Raw genomic sequence first — 17,693 nt, 5'->3', positions numbered from 1 at the left:
CTTTGTCTTCAGAATGAATGGCTTTGTCCATTTGCCCCAGAAACTCCATCCTCCCCAAAACATCACCACGTACGGGACACCTACCATGAAGCACAGGCACACAAGGACTCAAGTCTTCAGTTGCAAGCTAAGGGCTAGTCTATATCTGGCTGAAAATTAACATTTAAGCAAACTACTTAAAAAATGCTGCTGCAGCAGAGCTGTTAGCTTTCAGGAGACACCTCCTGACATTCAGAAATGCAGTCCTGCTTTCTGTAACAAAGTAAATGCCAACCAAACCTGCAATCTGTTTCATGCTACACCTATTTATATGTAACCCTTAGTTTCCAGAATTAGCTTTTCCAACACAACACACATGGTATTCTGAAAGACCTAAGCTAGTGGAGAAAGCTGTGCCTTGAAACTCATTAGACTGTAGAAAACTATTCACAAGAAGCACGGGGAATTAAAAATGAGGATTTTTTTCCCCTTGTTCTGTGATCTTCATACCAAATGAACTCCCCCCCTACAAAAATCTGATGCTGACAGAGCAAATCACCACCTCAATGCAGTTTGTGATATGTGCACTGTTTGTCTGTTCTAACAGACAAGCTCACAATTGCGATTTTGCTGTTAGCACAATACTGCCCCTATTGCTAGCGCCTCCATGCATAAGCCAGTTCTTTGTGATGACCAGTTTGAACTAGTACTGAGTAAATCTGTTATTACTTCACATTTAACGTGGAATAACACCACATAATTTCCATAGTCAGGTCTGCCTCCGTGTCTTGGAGAAAACCTGTCTTTTCATTTCATCTAGGAAGTAAAGACTTAGAATAACCTCCCCAAGGCATATCTATTTAAAAACTGGAACAGTTCTATATATTTTGTTAGCTAGCTTTGAAGCATGCTATTATAGTACTGTACCTCTACAGGACTTGTTTCCATGAAGAAGTGTTTTTAGACTTTCCACTACCTAGAGTGGGACTCAGTTGTTGCCTAAGCAGCTACTGAAGTGAAAACTGAAACCAGTTACTTTCACTTGGAGTTCTCATAGATTTAAACATGCTTGACCCTTAATAGAGGACATTTTCCAGAAAAAAAAAAAAAAGAGAAAAAAGCTTGATTTTACCTCTGCTTTTGGGACTTAACACTCACTAAACACAAATTAGTAGCGTATAATACAAAAATGTTTGGTCCTGCTTTTCTCCTACCCTTCCTAACTAATCCCCCCCCAAAAAAAAAACAAAAAACAAGGATAACGTAAGCATGCCCAAGTACAGTATTTGACTTACAAGAGGCTCAAGTGCATTATGAATACTCTTATGACACATCATAAAACTGCAACTGTGACAGCTCACATTGGGAACACTTTGTTTTTTTCCTTTAACAGATCCAGACAGTTTTATGAATACATCACTAGATTCCTAAGGCCCTAAAACACGTAAACATTTTCTACAAAACCTTTTGAGTTCCTATCTGTTTACACACAGGCCCTTCCACAGAGTGCCCTGCTGACTCACTACTCGCAATCACCATCAGCCACGGGGAACTTGCGACAAACATACGCTACCTTAACATATGTTAAGACCTTATATCCTAATCCCCATCTCCTGGAGAAACGAACTCTTGTAAACTTGGTCATGGCCTTTGCTCACCCCAGGGTGAAGAGAACTGAACAAAAATGCCATGCTTTACTTCAACCATTGCTTCTTGTTTTCTCTCTGTGCTATAAGCTTACCATTTACCTGGCTTTAGAGATTTATGAGATCTCTAGCTAAATATAGAATAATTAGGTAGCACTTGCCAGTGACTTGAACTACTGCTAGCGCAATTACTGAAATGCAAACCGAGATGTGAACAGTTAATCAAAGAGATACCGATCTCTCTGATGATTGGTAAAGGGTTACTTACTGTATCACAAGACAGCACCAGCCCTCACCACAGAAGTCTGGCCAGCTGAGTCTACAGCTACAGCATCTTATTGAGGTCATCAAATTCAAAAGAGAGAACTCCAGATGCTAACATAACATTTTGCTCTCTGTCAGACTCATATACAGGCAACATTGCCATTAAAGTTCCTTCTTGGTCAAAGGCTGAAAGTCCCCCAAACACACAAGCAAATCCCATACGTACAAATTCCTAGTCCTCGTCATCTATTCACTCAAATCCCAACGCAAAGCCCATAGAAGAAACCAAAGACTTTGTGATTCAAGTCACAAGACTCTGCCTCAATCATTCCCCAGATGAACAAAAGGATTCATTGTTAGTCAACTACCAGCATTCACCCCAAAGTTCAAGACGACGAGTACAGTGGTGCTAATTTGGAAAGGCTACATTTCAATCTTCTGAGTGCAGAGTTACAACAGATCCCTATACTTGATTAATTAATAAAATTCTGCTAATGAAGGACAAGATACATTCATAAAACAGAGACTGCAAAACCACTGTTAGAACCAAGACCCAAGCTGTTGTCCACTCAGAAGAAACACAGACTTCAGCAGGACTTACCTCTGCCACACATGGACACCTAAGTATCAAGAAAACTGTTATTCAAGAGGAAAGCTGGAGATTCTGATCTTCTTCCAGGATACAAACGTGTGTTATGAAAATCCCTAATTTAAGACCACCTAAATTAACGGTTTCTGAACCATTCACATACTAGAGACAAATACCTTTTGTTTCCCACCTTTTCCCTCCTAGGACACTGACACTTCCTCTTTCAATGTGGAGCTTGTGCTGCCTTGCTTCCCATCTCCTATTTACACATTTGGCTATAACAAAGTTCGTCTTTCAGAGGCCCAGGAAGCATCCCAGTTCTACCAGTGGAGAAAGTTGCAGCTCTGGGCCAGGACCCCACCCAGGAGAGCAGGCACTAATTGTGAAGACTTCATTTCTGATTACAAATTCGAAGCACGGCTTTGGCTTAAGAGCTTGGGCTTAAGCTTTTCTATCAGAAGTTCTTCTGTTTTGTTTCTAACATAAAACTATTTGGCAATTCCAAGTCTTCTCTAAAGTTTTTTTCTTTTTTTTTCCCCCAGCTGCGTTTTATTTAGATCATTCAATGTACGCTGATAAGTCTCATAAGGAATTTAGTTAGGTTTGAGAGCTGCAGAAGTTGCCAGCTTCCAGAGCACATTTGGTTCCTATTTGTGTTCCAGTGTTATTATAATGATGATTAGTCAAATATCAGGAGTTCAGACAAAAAGCCTTCTGATTCTGTTTTTTTTCTGTTAAGTATTGTTTCTATTCTGAGTCAAGCTGAAATTAAATATGGCTGCTATTCATATTTGCCAATAGCTTAAGCCAAAATAAGTTGGGGCTGAATGACATCAGTGGTGATGTACATGTTTGGGAAGTTCATTTCAAGTTGCAGAGCAGCAGGATTACAAAAACAAAAAAGCCCCACACCCCAAGATACTCTGCTGCCCTAGAAAGATTAAGCATCTGTTTCCTCAGAGGCATATGCCACAAGTAACCTTACCCAACTAAGGGCCTTGTTCAACCAGATATATTGCCAACAGCAGTAGAACAGTATATGGCTGCGTGCTTTCAGGTCTGCCAGGGACTTTTTTGGTCTTTTCCTTTTGAGAGGCTCTGGACATCTTTGAAGATTGTTAGTCTGGTCTCTGTTTGTGAGACTAAGATGTAAGTGTTCTTAAGAACGCACACAGGAAACATTTCCTTTTTTATTCTCAAGGACTGTTTTGAAAACGGGTCTTAAGGCAGTTTTGATCTAGCTACTTCCCTTAAGTCTTTTTCAGTATAAGCCACTGCCTACTTTGATCAACCTGTTTGTATCCCCTCCCTTCCCCTACACTTCTTCCCAGCTGGATCACAGCGAACCCATGTATTAATGTTTTCCCTTTTGAAGTAACTGTCACATTTTTCCTATGTTTGTGTTGGCTTTTACTGGCTTTCTAGTGCTACTGCACAACTGGACATATTTTGGACTCAGAATGAGCCCAGCTTCCTATCCAAAAAATTAACACTTCTGAAGCTGGTTGTCTGCTCTGCAGGCTCTGTATTCAGAACCCTGTTAATTAATTATAAAGAATAAGTAATTTTTTTTAAAGCAATTCCAAAAACCATGCATGCTGTACAGTTATTTCACAATTATGAAAACTCAGATGCTTTATTAGCTAGTTCTTACTTCAGAATAGGAATGCTTAAACAAGTACGGATGCTAAACAAACTAGCTCAAAAATAAGAAAGTCTGAAGTCCTACCTAGGCCAGAAGTCAACAGCTTTAGCTTCACAACACAGTGCTGGAGTTCTGACCTCTAAACGAAACCCACTTTGGAAAGCATTCTCATTTCCTATCCCTGAGAACAGACGCTTCTCTGCGTTCCAGTATGAAAGACTCAGACTTCATAAAGAAGATTTCAAACATAGAAATCTCATTTTTAGTTGAGATTTGCGAAGGACTTACAGCGTTAAGAAGTTTGTCTCTTTCTAGGGAAGTTTTTCCTCTCAGGCGCTGTTTTGACCTTACCCCGAAGCAGGCAACAGCAGGCAGACACATGCTAGGCCCTGGGTAGGCTGATAAGGCACTTCCTGGAATTTGAGCACGTCGTACTGAAGTTCATCCTGCATTTAGGGCAGATACAACTGCGCTTCTGGGCTACAGAAATCCAAAGTTCACACCCTTCTATCAAATTAGCAAAAAGACATTTGCTTCCTGACAGTACAAAATACCTTCTCACAGTTCACATTTCCACTAGGAAACACTGCTAGAGTCTAAAAACACTACAGTTATCCTAAAATATGACACCTACTGTTACGTTACAATGAGACGCTACCCAACACACCACCCTTGCCATGCAGAACAGCCAGATAATCCAAACAAGTGTTCACACTTGGTGGGACAGATTTTTTCTCATCATGAATGATTTGGTCGGTTTTATCTTTATCTAGAGAGTTTTAGCACTTTTTCTGCGGCAAGAATTCGGTGTGCTATTCGTTGCTATCCAGGTCTTTCTTGTGCAACATGTAATAAGGAATTGAGGAAATAAAACAAGCTTGTTTCTGAGTTATGTATGCTTCTGTGGACAGCTAGCTCATCTAACAATTTTTTTTTTTATAATAAATCATTTATTAATCCCCAATATGCAGTCCAGTAGTTTCTGCACTTCAGAGGAAGAAGTAGCCCCAGCTTAAACTTCTGGTAAGCTCTTTTATGAACTTCTCTAATAAAAACCACTGCCTCCTAGAAGAAAATTAGAAGGTAGATTTGATGAAAGTACAATCTTAAGGAAGGCCACCACACCACCACCCTCCTCCCAAAATGAAATAGGATCTGATAGCTTAGAGCGACAGGTTGCTTTTAAGATTCTTAAAATTGCATGTGAGAGGAAAGACAATAAGAGTTAAAAAACACAGACTGTATGTTATCAGCTGATTTACAACACGTGATTCCTTCAAGGTGTCTCCAACAACTATACTACACTGCCTCTTAAGTACTATGTGGATGTTTCAGCAAAGATAACAACATCAAGATGACTTTCATATCCAACTAGGTGCCTCTGGTTTTGCTTCTTTCCAGTGAAGCAGTCAGCCTCTGGAAGCTGTGTATAACTGAGAGTTAGACTCCAGTGTATGCTGGTGGCCACCCAGCTGAAATGCAGCTTTGTGGAAAAGGACCTGGGGGTCCTGGTGGACACCAAGCTGAAAACAATCCAGTAGTGTGCCCTTGCAGACAACAAGGCCAACAGTATTCTGGGGTGCATTAGGCAAAGCACAGCCAGCAGGTGGAGAGAGGAGATCCTTCCCCTCTACCCCAAACTGGTGAGGCCACCCCTGGAGCGCAGGATCCAGTTCTGGGCTCCCCAGTAAAACAGAGGCATGGACATACTGGACAGAGTTCAATGCAGGGCCACCAAGAGGATCAAAGGACTGGAACATCTCCTCTGAGGAGAGGTTGAGAGAGCTGGGATTGTTCAGCCTGCAGAAGAGAAGGCTCAGGGGGGTCCCATCAATGTCTATAGATACCTGAAGGGAGAGTACAAAGAGGACAGAGCCAGGCTCTTTTCAGTGGTGTCCAGTGACAGGACAAGAGGCAATGGGCACAGACTGAAACATGGGAGGTTCCCTTTGAACATCAGGAAGCACTTTTTCACCATGCAGGGTGGCCAAGCATCGGCACATGTTGCCCAGAGTGGTTGTAGAGCCTCCATTGTCGAATGTGCTCAAAAGTCACCTGGATGTGGCCCTGGGGAACCAGTTCTAGGTGCTCCTGCTTGAACAGAGGCAGTGGACAAGATAACTTCCAGAGGTCCCTTCCAACCTCAAGCATCCTGTATCTCTGTGAGATTAGAATTTTTCCTTTAGCAGAAATTGTGGCTGTAGAGATGGTGAAGAAATAGAACAGATAAAGTTAGATTCCTATTATCCATAGGTACTGCAACTGCCTAAAGTTTCAAGCTGTGCTAAAGGCTCAGCCAGCTCATTTTCTCCTCTATTTGGTTTGTCTGACCTTACAGCAAGGTGTTACACTGGAACAGCAGCCAATCCAATCTGCATGCATAGCACAGAGCACTTCCACAATTAATAGTCTTGTTGGCATTGCCAGGAAGGTATAAACTACTGACATATATGGATTAGCACATTACCTAGAGGAGTTATACCATTGTCTTGACACATTCTCCATCAAAATGATGAAATCACCACGTATGACTTTGTGCCACTGTCTATCAGTTCAAGTCCAAGTTCCTGCAGACGCATTTCTGCTTTCCAGAAGGTGATAGCAGTTTTTTTCTCTCTAACATTTCTGCCACCATAGCTCATGGGAGAGAGAGAGAGAGAGACCTAACAAACAACAACAAATTTCAAGCTTAATGGGAAGGCCTATTTCTATTCAAGAATCAAACAACAAATCCAAACAAGCTTATGTTATAGAAGCAGGGTAGCTGTGGCAGCACAAACCTCTCTGAAGCAGATACAAGCGCATAGCCTGCTTCCAGTTATAAGCTAAGGACTACTCCTACATTATGATGCACACTGTAGACTTCCTTCAAATAGGCATGCTTTACAGGGATTTTTGTAAAGTATATCTATGGATCCGAGAGTTATTGCATTGATATCCGAGTTTTAACATTAATAATGTAGCAGTGACGAGTACAAGAGGAGAGAAAGCACTCCTGCTCAAGATACCACTGACTGAGTCCACGTTTACCTTACAAGTGGCTTAACATAAAGCTATGCAAACCAAGCAAACACAGCACAGGTGTCACTCCCAAACGCATTCTGTGAAGACAACAGAGATCCAGATGAGGGCTATCCTTACATCAAAGCTAGACATCTCTTGCACTGGTCTCTTCAGGATATTCACACCAAATGGATATGCTTTATTCATCAGGGGCCCCCGTATCTTACCACTCCTTTGCAGCAACACTCAGCTTAGCTCTTTACTATAAATGAAGCGTCATTTGCTTTGTGGGTGCTTATCATCTGTCCTTATGTGAGCATAGGCCTGCATTTCCAATTTGTGCATAATGTGGCACACTTTTTTTTTTTTAAGTTTATTATCGACTCATTTAAAAGGCAACGATGCTAAGAACAGAACAAGCACTCTTTGGAGGAACAGGTTACTAACATTCATTAATGCCCAGGCCTCGCATGTACCTCCAAGGAAAAGTATAATACCAGTGATTTATTTTCAGTACATAAACACTTTCCAAATATAGTCCATTTACCAATTCTAGAGATAACCTCAATGACTCAGCAGTCAGCACTACACAAATGCACTTCTTCACTGGGCAGCACAGCAAGCAGGGATAACTCAGCTCTGAATATTCATATTAACACCAAAAATGTTTTCAAAGTCACCAGCAGTCGGAGAGACCAAGAGGCCAACAAGTACACGTTCAGGTTGTGAGATTAAATATATCAGAGAAGAGGTCAAATTCCACAATGGCTTACCTCCATTATAAAAATGCTATCATCTCTGAGGAATCTCTGAATAAACAAGTGACAAGGATAGCTTGGTTGAAAAGACAAGGCTGCAGATAGCTGAAATTAACTATAAAAAGTGGCACCCATGTACGCACCGCTAATTCTGCCTACATGGGAAACCACCCATTTCACTCTTACTTTACCCCTGAAGACCCTGGGATTTCATAGAGCCAGAAACAAACTATACACCCGAAAGCACAGCAAAGAACATGAAAAGTAAATTTGGACTCACCCTCCTTTATTGAAGGAAAGGCCACATGACTGCACACTGACAGCCTGCTAGGCCATCAGGCAAGAGATCTTAACTCTTAAATCACTGACATTTAAGGAGGTCAAATAAAACACCAAAAAATCCCATCACATGGCAAGCTAGGAGGATTTCACAACAGTTAAGTGACATTGAGTAGCAGAAGTAACTTAAGGCTTCAGAACAATCTTTTTAAAACAACCTCACATAAAACATACAGGTAATAAAAAGTTAAATATTGTGTCTCCCTCGAGCATGTGTTAATATCCAGTACTGAACAGGGTAAGTGAAATTTATTTTTCAGATGTGGAGAAATATATACTTTTAAAAATTATTCCAAGAAGCTAGTTTTTATCAGCTTTACAAGGAAAAAGGCATTATTAAAACCCTAAGTTCTGAGAAAGAAAGGTCAAGATGGAGAAGATATCTCCAGAGAATTAGTAAGCGTGTGTGACTGCAGTCACCTGGTTCAGCATCCTAATGTTTTATGCAACTGAGAGACAAGAACAGACCACACAGACAGACTGCCACTGCAGTCAAGTATCTTACACACTTGTGGGCAAAATCCCAGTGATCAAAGTATCATAAATTCAACCGTAAATCCTGTGTGGTTTTTTTTACTGCTTTTTTTTTTTTTTCCTGAAATGTTACCAGCCCCTATCTGACAATACTAGATCTGGGACCTAGCAAGTTTTAGAGCTCTGCTTCTTATCTCTGTTCTTCCAACACACATCAGATACAAATTAAGCCAGAAAACTAAAAACAAGCTGGTCAGCTTTACATGCCATTATGAAATTGCAATGACAGTGGAAGGATAAAAATGTGCACCCTCCTCATTCCAGTTTGTTTTTCTAAGCATGGTAGAGAAGAAAATAACCACCATCCTTATTATAATAAGGAGCAAGAACACCCAAATACAGTTTCCATTCTGCACATTTCTTTTTGCTCCCCTCTGTCAGTTTGCACACAGACAAGAGCACCATTTTCAAATACATTCACAGAAAACAGAACTGGATGATTTCTATTTTAAAAGCTTACTATATCAGATACTATTCCATTAAACTTGATTGCTGCTTCATCTTTTCCTTGCAGGCTCAGCTAAGCCCCCTTTCTCCCTGTGTATACATTTAAAAAAAAAAAATAATCCACAAACAATTTGTATTCAAGACCTCAGAAGTAAACCTCAGACTTGGAGCTGCAGAAGCACAGAGAGGACGGGTTTAATTTCAAGCTAATATGCTTTTACACTGTGTTTCCCCAGAGGCCCATGAACTGATTCCACGTTAGTTTACACAAGGCTGCTTAACAACTGCTGAGAATGACAACAACAACAAAAAATCTACAAGCCAAGCTTTCAGAAAAATATTAATCCACTCTAAAAAGTGCAAGAACAGGTTAACAGAGCACTTTGAGTCAGGCAATACGGTGCTGCGTGCAGAATGCCTTCAGACAAGTGGTACATGTATGACTAGCTTGCACACAAGCTGGTAAGAGAACAAGTCACAAAGGGTTTTCCGGCCACTAAAAAGTGTTTAGATTTGCCATCAGATTACGTTCAAACATATCATTACCTACAAAGAAAAGGATTAACTTTCGAAGCATACGTGCTTAAGGAAAAAACCTTTGGGCCCCTGCTGCACCAAATGCCAGCAGCGTTCATCTTTTGTCCTGTAGTAATATCCAGGCAGCCTTCTGTCTGCCAGGACTGTCCGCTGCCCAACAGCCTTTCATATAAGCATTTGACCAAAGATCTTATCACCTGCTTTGAAACTGAAGCATTCTGTCAATATACATAATACTCTTTCAGAAAAGAAAAGGAATAATACTCACTTATCTTCTCCCTGAACAGAGTCCCAGTATTTGTTATTTTACCAAGCCTCCAGCTGGGCTGCTGCTCAGCTTCCATGCCCACTCTGGTGACCTATTAGTCTTGGCTGCTCTAGGAAAGTCCCGGCGAAAAACAAGTTATGTTTTGAACTCCCCTATCTCATGGATACTTCGGACTTGCTTAATTGCTTCCTTTACATAATGCTGACAAGGATGCTATCTTCACAGACCTTTAGGTCGCTTTCTATCTGCAAATCTGCAGTAAGTAAAGAAAACGCTTCCAGTGGAAGAACATTATGCCATCTGCAAACGTTTCACTATTGAATTGCCTTGATTTGAATATCTCATCTTTAGAGCTTTAGCACAGGCAAAAGACATATATGTATGTAAAGCACCAAAAAATTAGCACAGCAAGAATCATCAAGGCATGACTACAACCGTTGACATGACAAGGAAGGAGAGAAACAATCTGCCAAATGACTTCTGTCAGCAGCTTTGTTCTCTTGTATTCCATGCCTACACGCCATTCCACAGCACGTTACATCCCATGCTCCCCTGTTCAAGGGATAAATACAGTCTTTATCTCAGCATTTGTTTTAGCATAGAGATCCTTCCAATGAACTCGTTACTTCTGAACAAGATTCAGGGCTTACTTAAAGTAATTAATACAATGAGGTGTTCCTAGTACTTACCTGGAGGGAGAGGGGATAGGGTCAAGCCAGAGACCCCTACAGCCAATAAAGATTTTCTTGACGCTTCAAGTCTCTCAATACCAGGCACCTCTTACCATGCCCAGTGCAATGATCAGTCTGAAAACTCTTCTCACCGAGTTTACAAGCTGAACAGTGTTTCAACTGTTTGCAGCATTGCCTAAAGGCCTTGACACACCAATGTCTCTCTCACATTGGTTTCCACTACCTTCAACAAGAGGCTGAGAACTGAAGGGATAACAGAATCACTCTATTGTGCTCCAGCAACTGACAGAAACAACAACAAAAAATAGGACTGCCATCTGTACCTGAGCACAAGAAAGAGCGGAGAAAAAGGCATTGATGTCATGACTTGAGGGGCTAAGTCCAGCACAACAGCCAGCCAGCCAAAACATGATTCCATCCCCAGCCCTAACACCAAAATCATGAAGTTTAACCCCTTGTTTTTTTGCTTCCCTAGTTTCACTCCAGTCCCTCAACCATCTTCACCTCTCCCTCCCCCACTTGGAGGGCTATTACTACCTGACAGAGGTTAATGCAGCTGAGTATTCAGCCAGGCAGCAGGCAGGACAGGATCGCTGATTGCCTCCAGGGCTTTTTCTATACAGACTTGGTCAGGGTGCCCTATCAACCAACCATCCTCCCTCCACTGCTGAGCATCAGTGCTGCTCCCTCACTTCAACCCAGATGAGGGAATTGATAATGAAAAGTCTCATTACGAAGTCACCTGGCCACAGCTTATGAGCAACTTCTTCATTCACAATCCAATAAGCCGGTCTATGTTACAACAGCCATGCTCACGCACGTCTTCCAGACCACATCACAGACACCAAAAGACCATTTGTATCCCAAAGAGCACGCACACATTCATTCACTGAAACATGCATGAACAAACCTAATCCTTGGATGCTCCATTATGCTCTCACAATATTCAAGACGTATGAAACAAACCAAGGCAGTACACTGGACTTCTAAACTAAGATTAATATTTACTCATTGAACTGCATGAACTTTTTTTTCTTTTCTATTTGCAGTACAACAGTTATACATACAGAAGATAACATATTACGCCATGGGAAAGATAACTAAATCCAGGGACTATGACCTACAGCTTGCTGACCTTAAAGTCCCTGCAGAAATGACAAGCTTAAATATGTTACAACAAACTCTGAGTATACAACTCATTTAACCCAAGAGATGAAGGAAAAAAGAACTTTCATTTTCTGAGCCTATATATCAGTGGCAAAGGGTTTTCATCAGCCTGTAAACAAAGTCCCTTCTGAAAAAAAAAAAAAAAAGCTATAAAAAAAAACAACACCTACAAACAAAGGAAGAAAATCTAAGCCACCAACAGACTGCAAATGAAGTCGACCGCTTTTGGTCTAAATTCGTACTGCAAGATCCAGCATTTAATGCTAAATATAGACAGTAAAAGTGAAACTTAAGCGAGTCGAGGTACTTATCAGTACACTATCTAACGCCCGTTAATGAAGAAGCAAGCTTAAAAAAGACAAGAAGCCGATTCCTTTTCTGAAGGAAGAAGGATAGATCATACCTCTCAGGTTCGTATGGCTTCAGCGTATGGAGCTCAAATGGCAGGGACGGATTTTAACCTTACCCCTTTACTCCAGCAAAAACGACCGTGCAACGGAGGATTAAATCCCAACCTCAAGTTAAACTTCAGTTATATAAAATCGCCGCGGACCACGGCGGTAGGAGAACCGGGCTGCTTCCAGAAGGCAGCTCCCGCTACCTGCTAGAAACCCCGCTCCCTCACCTTGTGCCAAAGTCACTGCAGAAACCCGGCACAGCCCCGGCTTGGCGGCGAGCAACCCACCTGCCGCTCCCCCCGGCACCTTCCAGCGGGGTGCCCAGCCCACCCCTCACGTCCTCCCGGAGCCGGGAGGGCTCACCCCGTTGCCAGAAAGGGGAAAACCCCCCTGGGGCAGGCGCTACCTACCGCCCAGCCGCTCCTCCGGAGCCCCGTCCTTCGCCTCGCAGCGCGCCGCGGGCGCTCCCCGGCGGGGCCGGCGCCTCCCTGCGAGCCTCGGGGGGCGGCGAGGAGGGGACCCGAGGGGGACCCTCGGGAACCGAGAGGGACCGGAGGAGGCTTGCCGGGCCCTGCCGGTGCCTCTGGACGTGGCCGAAGCCCCGGGGGGGCCGCGGGCAGGGCGGGAGCGCGGCTCCCGGGGCGGGGAAGGCCCCGCCGCCAGCGGGCATGGGGCTGGGAGCTGCCGGGGCTCCGGGCCCGCCCCTCTCGGGGGTCGTGCCGGCAGCGCACACACCCCCCTGCGGCATCAGCGGCACCGTCACGGCCCCCCCTGTGGCGTCACGGAGCGCTGAGGTCACGCTGAGGAGGAGGAGGAGGAAGAAGAAGGACGAGGGGGGTGGAAATCAGCGCCTGCCGCACCGCTGCCGCAAGGGGGAAGGGGGTTGAGCATCGCCCCTTTCCCTGTTTGGTGCTCCTACGGTGCTGGTTTGGTTTCCCTGTGCTCCAGCTTGCCCTAAAGAGGGGGGAATCTGGAACAAAACTCGCCTCCGAGAGGCAAAATGGGGCTGTGCTGCCTCAGTTGGCACCCAGGCAGCAGCGCCTGGTGTGCTGATGGTTGAACCCAGAAGGGAAAAGAAATTCTCCTTAAAGAGGAAAGATAAAAAGGGTGCAAACGGGTTTGTTGGAGGCAGAAGCAGGTTTCATGGGATACGCACGGCACAGGCAGTGTGGAGCAAGCAGTTCCTCTCCGGCAGAAACAGCGTGCTCAGGGAGCTGCCCTGAGACGAGCTGCAGGGAAACAGCCCAGCGGGCAGTGGAAGAGGCCCAGAAACAGCAGGGCAGGCATGAAATAAGCTTCAAAACAGCTGCTGTAGTTGGTTGCCCTTCCCAAAGCTAGCTGGGCAGTTTTAAGCTCACAGCAGCGACTTCTTGCTAGAGCAGAGCATTCGGAGTCATTCCCAGTTACAACACCTGAGCCTTGTTTCTTGTTTCATCACCAAGATCATGGTCAGAAGAAAAACAAATGAAGGTATTTTTGTTCTTAAGTATTGTTTAGACAAGTGTTCTTATAATAGAGTTTGATACTTCAGCAGTCCTACTTTACTGTTCCATATACTTGACGGAGTATTAAAGGATTTCTGTGGGGTCACTCGCTAACACGGAACCCACTATATCGCTTCTGCAATGCCAGCTGAACTACAGCCTGGAAATCAACACTGAATGGTAAATAGCAGTGCTGTGTCTTTCTAAAAACACCGTGGGTTTAAGCACAGCAACACTTAAGGGACGTGCTTTTTCAAGAAGCTCAAGTTTTAGGGAGAAATCTCTGCTGTAGTTCCTTCCCTTTATGAGTTCTGGTGTCTTTACAACCCTGGATTCTATTTTGAGACAAAACTCCCCAGGATCACATCTCCCCCTGTCATGACTGACTGGTTTCTCTAGCTATGGTGGAAATTCAAGTTCACACCTCTGCCTATCCCTCTGCGCCCAAATCCATGAGCTACCAGATTGAAACAAGGCCTTTAACACCTACTAAGACTGCTGAAGTTCAAGTAAGGTGAAGCTACAGTTTCACCATATGTTTTGCCATACTCCACTCTGGAAACCTATTTTAGTCTTGCTCGGAGCAAGATGCCAGCACAATTAAGGAATACTAACCAACACTATACACCCACTGTTGTAACAATTTCCCCCTCATCCACAAATGGATCTGCCAACTTCACTATTAGATTTTCTTAAAGGAAAAAACAAGATGTTAAAAAGCAATTCTTGTTCCTCTCTCGCTAGAGCTTGACTCAAGTAAGTCTAGAAGACTTGTGACTGGAGACAAAAAGGCTTGGAAAGGAATGAAAAAAAATATTAAATCAAATCTAGACAATGGAGCCAGTGTTTGCAGCTCCCTGTTAAGTAACTAGAAGACTAACAGCAAGAACACAACCTCATTTTGATACGTAGCTTGCTGATGACAAGAGCTAAAGGGAAGCACTACTGTTACCACAATTCAGGAAGACAAATTTATTCCATGGCACTAGGGTGTCTTCTGGGGGATTAAGGGGGTGGAGGGGGGAAGTTCTAGATCTTCCAACCCAGGATGTAATGAGTTTGCCATATATACCCAAACTGAAGCGGTTGCATTATGTTTAGCACCACGCAAGATACTTGTCACTGGAAAAGCCAGGAGTTCAACAGATATCACTCACACACCCACTAAGCACATGGTCTGAAAACACATTCAGAAGCAGTACTGTTCAACACTTCAGCTAGCCACCATAAAGAAGAAAAACATTCAATATTTTAACCTTTGAATCAGCAAAGCAACTGCTTCATTGAGTTCAAGCATTCAATTTGAACATTAAAAGCAGCAGTTTGCAAGCCAAATCAGACTATTGAGCATTCAGAAGAAAGACTAAGATATCCATTTTTAGATGAACTTAGCTAGTCTTTAGAAGAGCAAGCTTTCATTAGACATTCAGCATGTAAAATGACAACCTGTCAACAGTATGAAATTCTAAGGATGCGTTGGTGTTTTGTTTGTTTGTTATTTTGTTTTGTTTAAAGCAGGTAAGCAGGGGAGCTAGCAAAACATACTAAGCTATTCAGACCCTTTATAAAACCCCACACACAGCACAATACATACCCCTTCCTGCTTTGTGAATAGGTGGAGGCAGTCAGCCAGGGCCTCACAAGTTTCCTGGGATACTTCAGAGACTACATCGACTTTTTGTAGGAGAGGAGAAGGTATTCCTGAAAGCACCAAAGGATTAGTAGCTTTAGGGGGGCATTATGGATTCTACAGGGTTCTTTTAATTATTATTTTTTGTCTAAATTATACAGACATAACATTCATATTCTACAGAAAGTCAGCGTGAGGGAAGAACAAGCAGAAGTAGCACTGAAGAAACGTGGGTTTTCTTTTGCATCCTTTACCCAGTATTGGTATAAGTGACACATGGATGGATCAAATGTCCAACCTTAGTTTAGATTTAAGAGACTCATGAGAATTCAAATACAAAAGACACTGCACTGGTTTAAAATAAGTTAACGTGAGAAATGTAGGTTTTTTCCTTCTAGCATGGTACTTATACAGGAGGCAAAAGCTTACGACAATGCAGCTGGAGATTTAGTTTTGAAAAATAGATGGGGAGCTATAAGGATATTGATCAATAAAAGGGGGAGGAGATAATATTTTCATGGAGTCATCTCCTAGATAAGCAGCATGGCTCGCATAGCAATGCCACCTCACATTGTGCTATGGCCAGTTATGTCAGGGGCTACATGTCCAGAACCAGCAGGACACTACGATAACCCAAAGAGCAGGTAGCAAGATTTTAGTAATATTTGAGTTCATCTGTCAAGTTTCGTGATGTGCAGCAATTCCCCAGAAGTGAAGCACGTCGTTCTCTGAGTCAGTGTATTTGTTGCAATGAAACTAAGTGTTCCTTTAGTGGTCCCAGCCTCTAGGTCTGTTGAATCCACGTTATAACACAGGAGCTCCACGCTGATGCCACAGCAGTAAAGGTTCAGCAATGACAGCTTTAAAATACCTTCCTGAATTTATTTTGCACCTTGTGCAGAACACAAGGTACAGCACATACAACACATACTAGTTGTCTTTGACACCAAGGCTCCCATCTGAATGGAATTAGGAGTTCCCGCTTAGAACATCCAAGAACAGCAAGCGTCTCTAGGAGGTGCAGCACACTGAATGCAGGGGCAGAGACACATTTGTAATAAATATGTTTAAATCCCAAAGATACCTAGATTTATAAATGGCATGTTGACAGACATCTAGAAAATGATTTTTAAGTATCTAGTCCCCAATATAGCCATTTTTATATTACTCAAAAGCAAGCTCGCTGGCTTGCTCCAAATATCTTGTCAAATACTTTGAGAACAGGGAGAGCTGCAGCAGTTTTCTGTTGAGACCTACAGAGATTACGCGTGAATCTGTAAACAGTTCACTGACCCATGAAGCTGCAAACTCATTACAATAAAAAATAGGAACTTATTACTGCTATTGGCCAAGACTAGCAGTTTCTTGGAAAGAGATAGCATCTGGTTTTGCTTTACTATGGGTTTTGTTTATTCAAACTGCGTATTCAAAGAAAAGAAAAAAAGTCAATGGCCTTATTGGTTCTTCAGGTCAGCATTGTGGGGTCAGAAAACATTCCCACATCTACCAAAGGGAATTTAGCCACCACCATACTAATTTTGAAAATTTGAGAATAATTCTTTAACATCTGGTATTATTCAACATCTTTGTCAGTGACATGGGCAGTGGGACTGAGTATTTCCTCAGCAAGTTTGCAGGCAACATCAAAGTGAGTGATTCAGCCAAAATACTGGAGGGAAGGGATCCCATGCAAGGGGACCGAGACAGGCTCAAGAGGTGGGCCCATGTAAACCTCATGAAGTTCAGCAAGGCCAAGCGCCAGGTCCTGCACCTGGGTGGGGGCTATTCCAAAACACGAACACAGGCTGGGTTATAAGTGGATTAAGAGCAGCCCTGCACAGAAGGAGTTGGGGGTAATGGTAGATGAAAAACTGAATATGAGCCAGCAATGTGTGCTTGCAGCCCCAAAAGCCAATCATATCCTGGGCTGCATCAAGAGAAGCGTAGCTAGCAGGACAAAGGAGGTGATTATCTGCTCTCATGAGACCCCACCTGCAGTACTGTGTTCAGCTCTGGGGCCCCCAGCACAAGAAACACATGAAGTTGTTGGAATGAGTCCAGATGAGGGCCACAAAGATGACCAGAGGGCTGGAGCACCTCTCCTATGAAGAGAGGCTGAGAGAGCTGGGGATGTGCAGCCTAGAGAAGGCTCCAGAGAGACCTTACAGGGGCCTTCCAGTACCTAAAGGGGGAAGCTACAGGAAAGCTGGAGAGGGTCTCTTTATCAGGGAGTGTAGTGATAGGATGATAGAATATCCTGAGTTGGACGGGACCCACAAGGATCATTGAGTCCAACTCCTGGCTCCACACAGG

At 43.2% G+C, this 17,693-nt stretch overlaps 1 protein-coding gene across 3 annotated transcripts in view; it reads right to left on the bottom strand.

Moving 5' to 3' along the window:
• The window catches only part of OSBPL1A (oxysterol binding protein like 1A), a gene marked incomplete at its 5' end in the record, with an annotated part of 76,943 nt that overhangs the window by 34,334 nt on the left and 24,916 nt on the right, over positions 1–17,693 (bottom strand). For all 3 annotated transcript variants that reach the window (XM_082755250.1, XM_082755249.1, XM_082755251.1), the window contains one exon: positions 15,345–15,451. In XM_082755250.1, coding sequence (XP_082611376.1) covers positions 15,345–15,451 — 107 coding nt within the window. The remainder of the gene's footprint in view (positions 1–15,344; positions 15,452–17,693) is intronic.

The sequence above is a fragment of the Aythya marila genome (assembly GCF_965140915.1).
Source record: "Aythya marila genome assembly, chromosome: 2".
Classification (NCBI taxonomy): domain Eukaryota; kingdom Metazoa; phylum Chordata; class Aves; order Anseriformes; family Anatidae; genus Aythya; species Aythya marila.
This window is presented reverse-complemented; position numbering and strand designations above follow the sequence as displayed.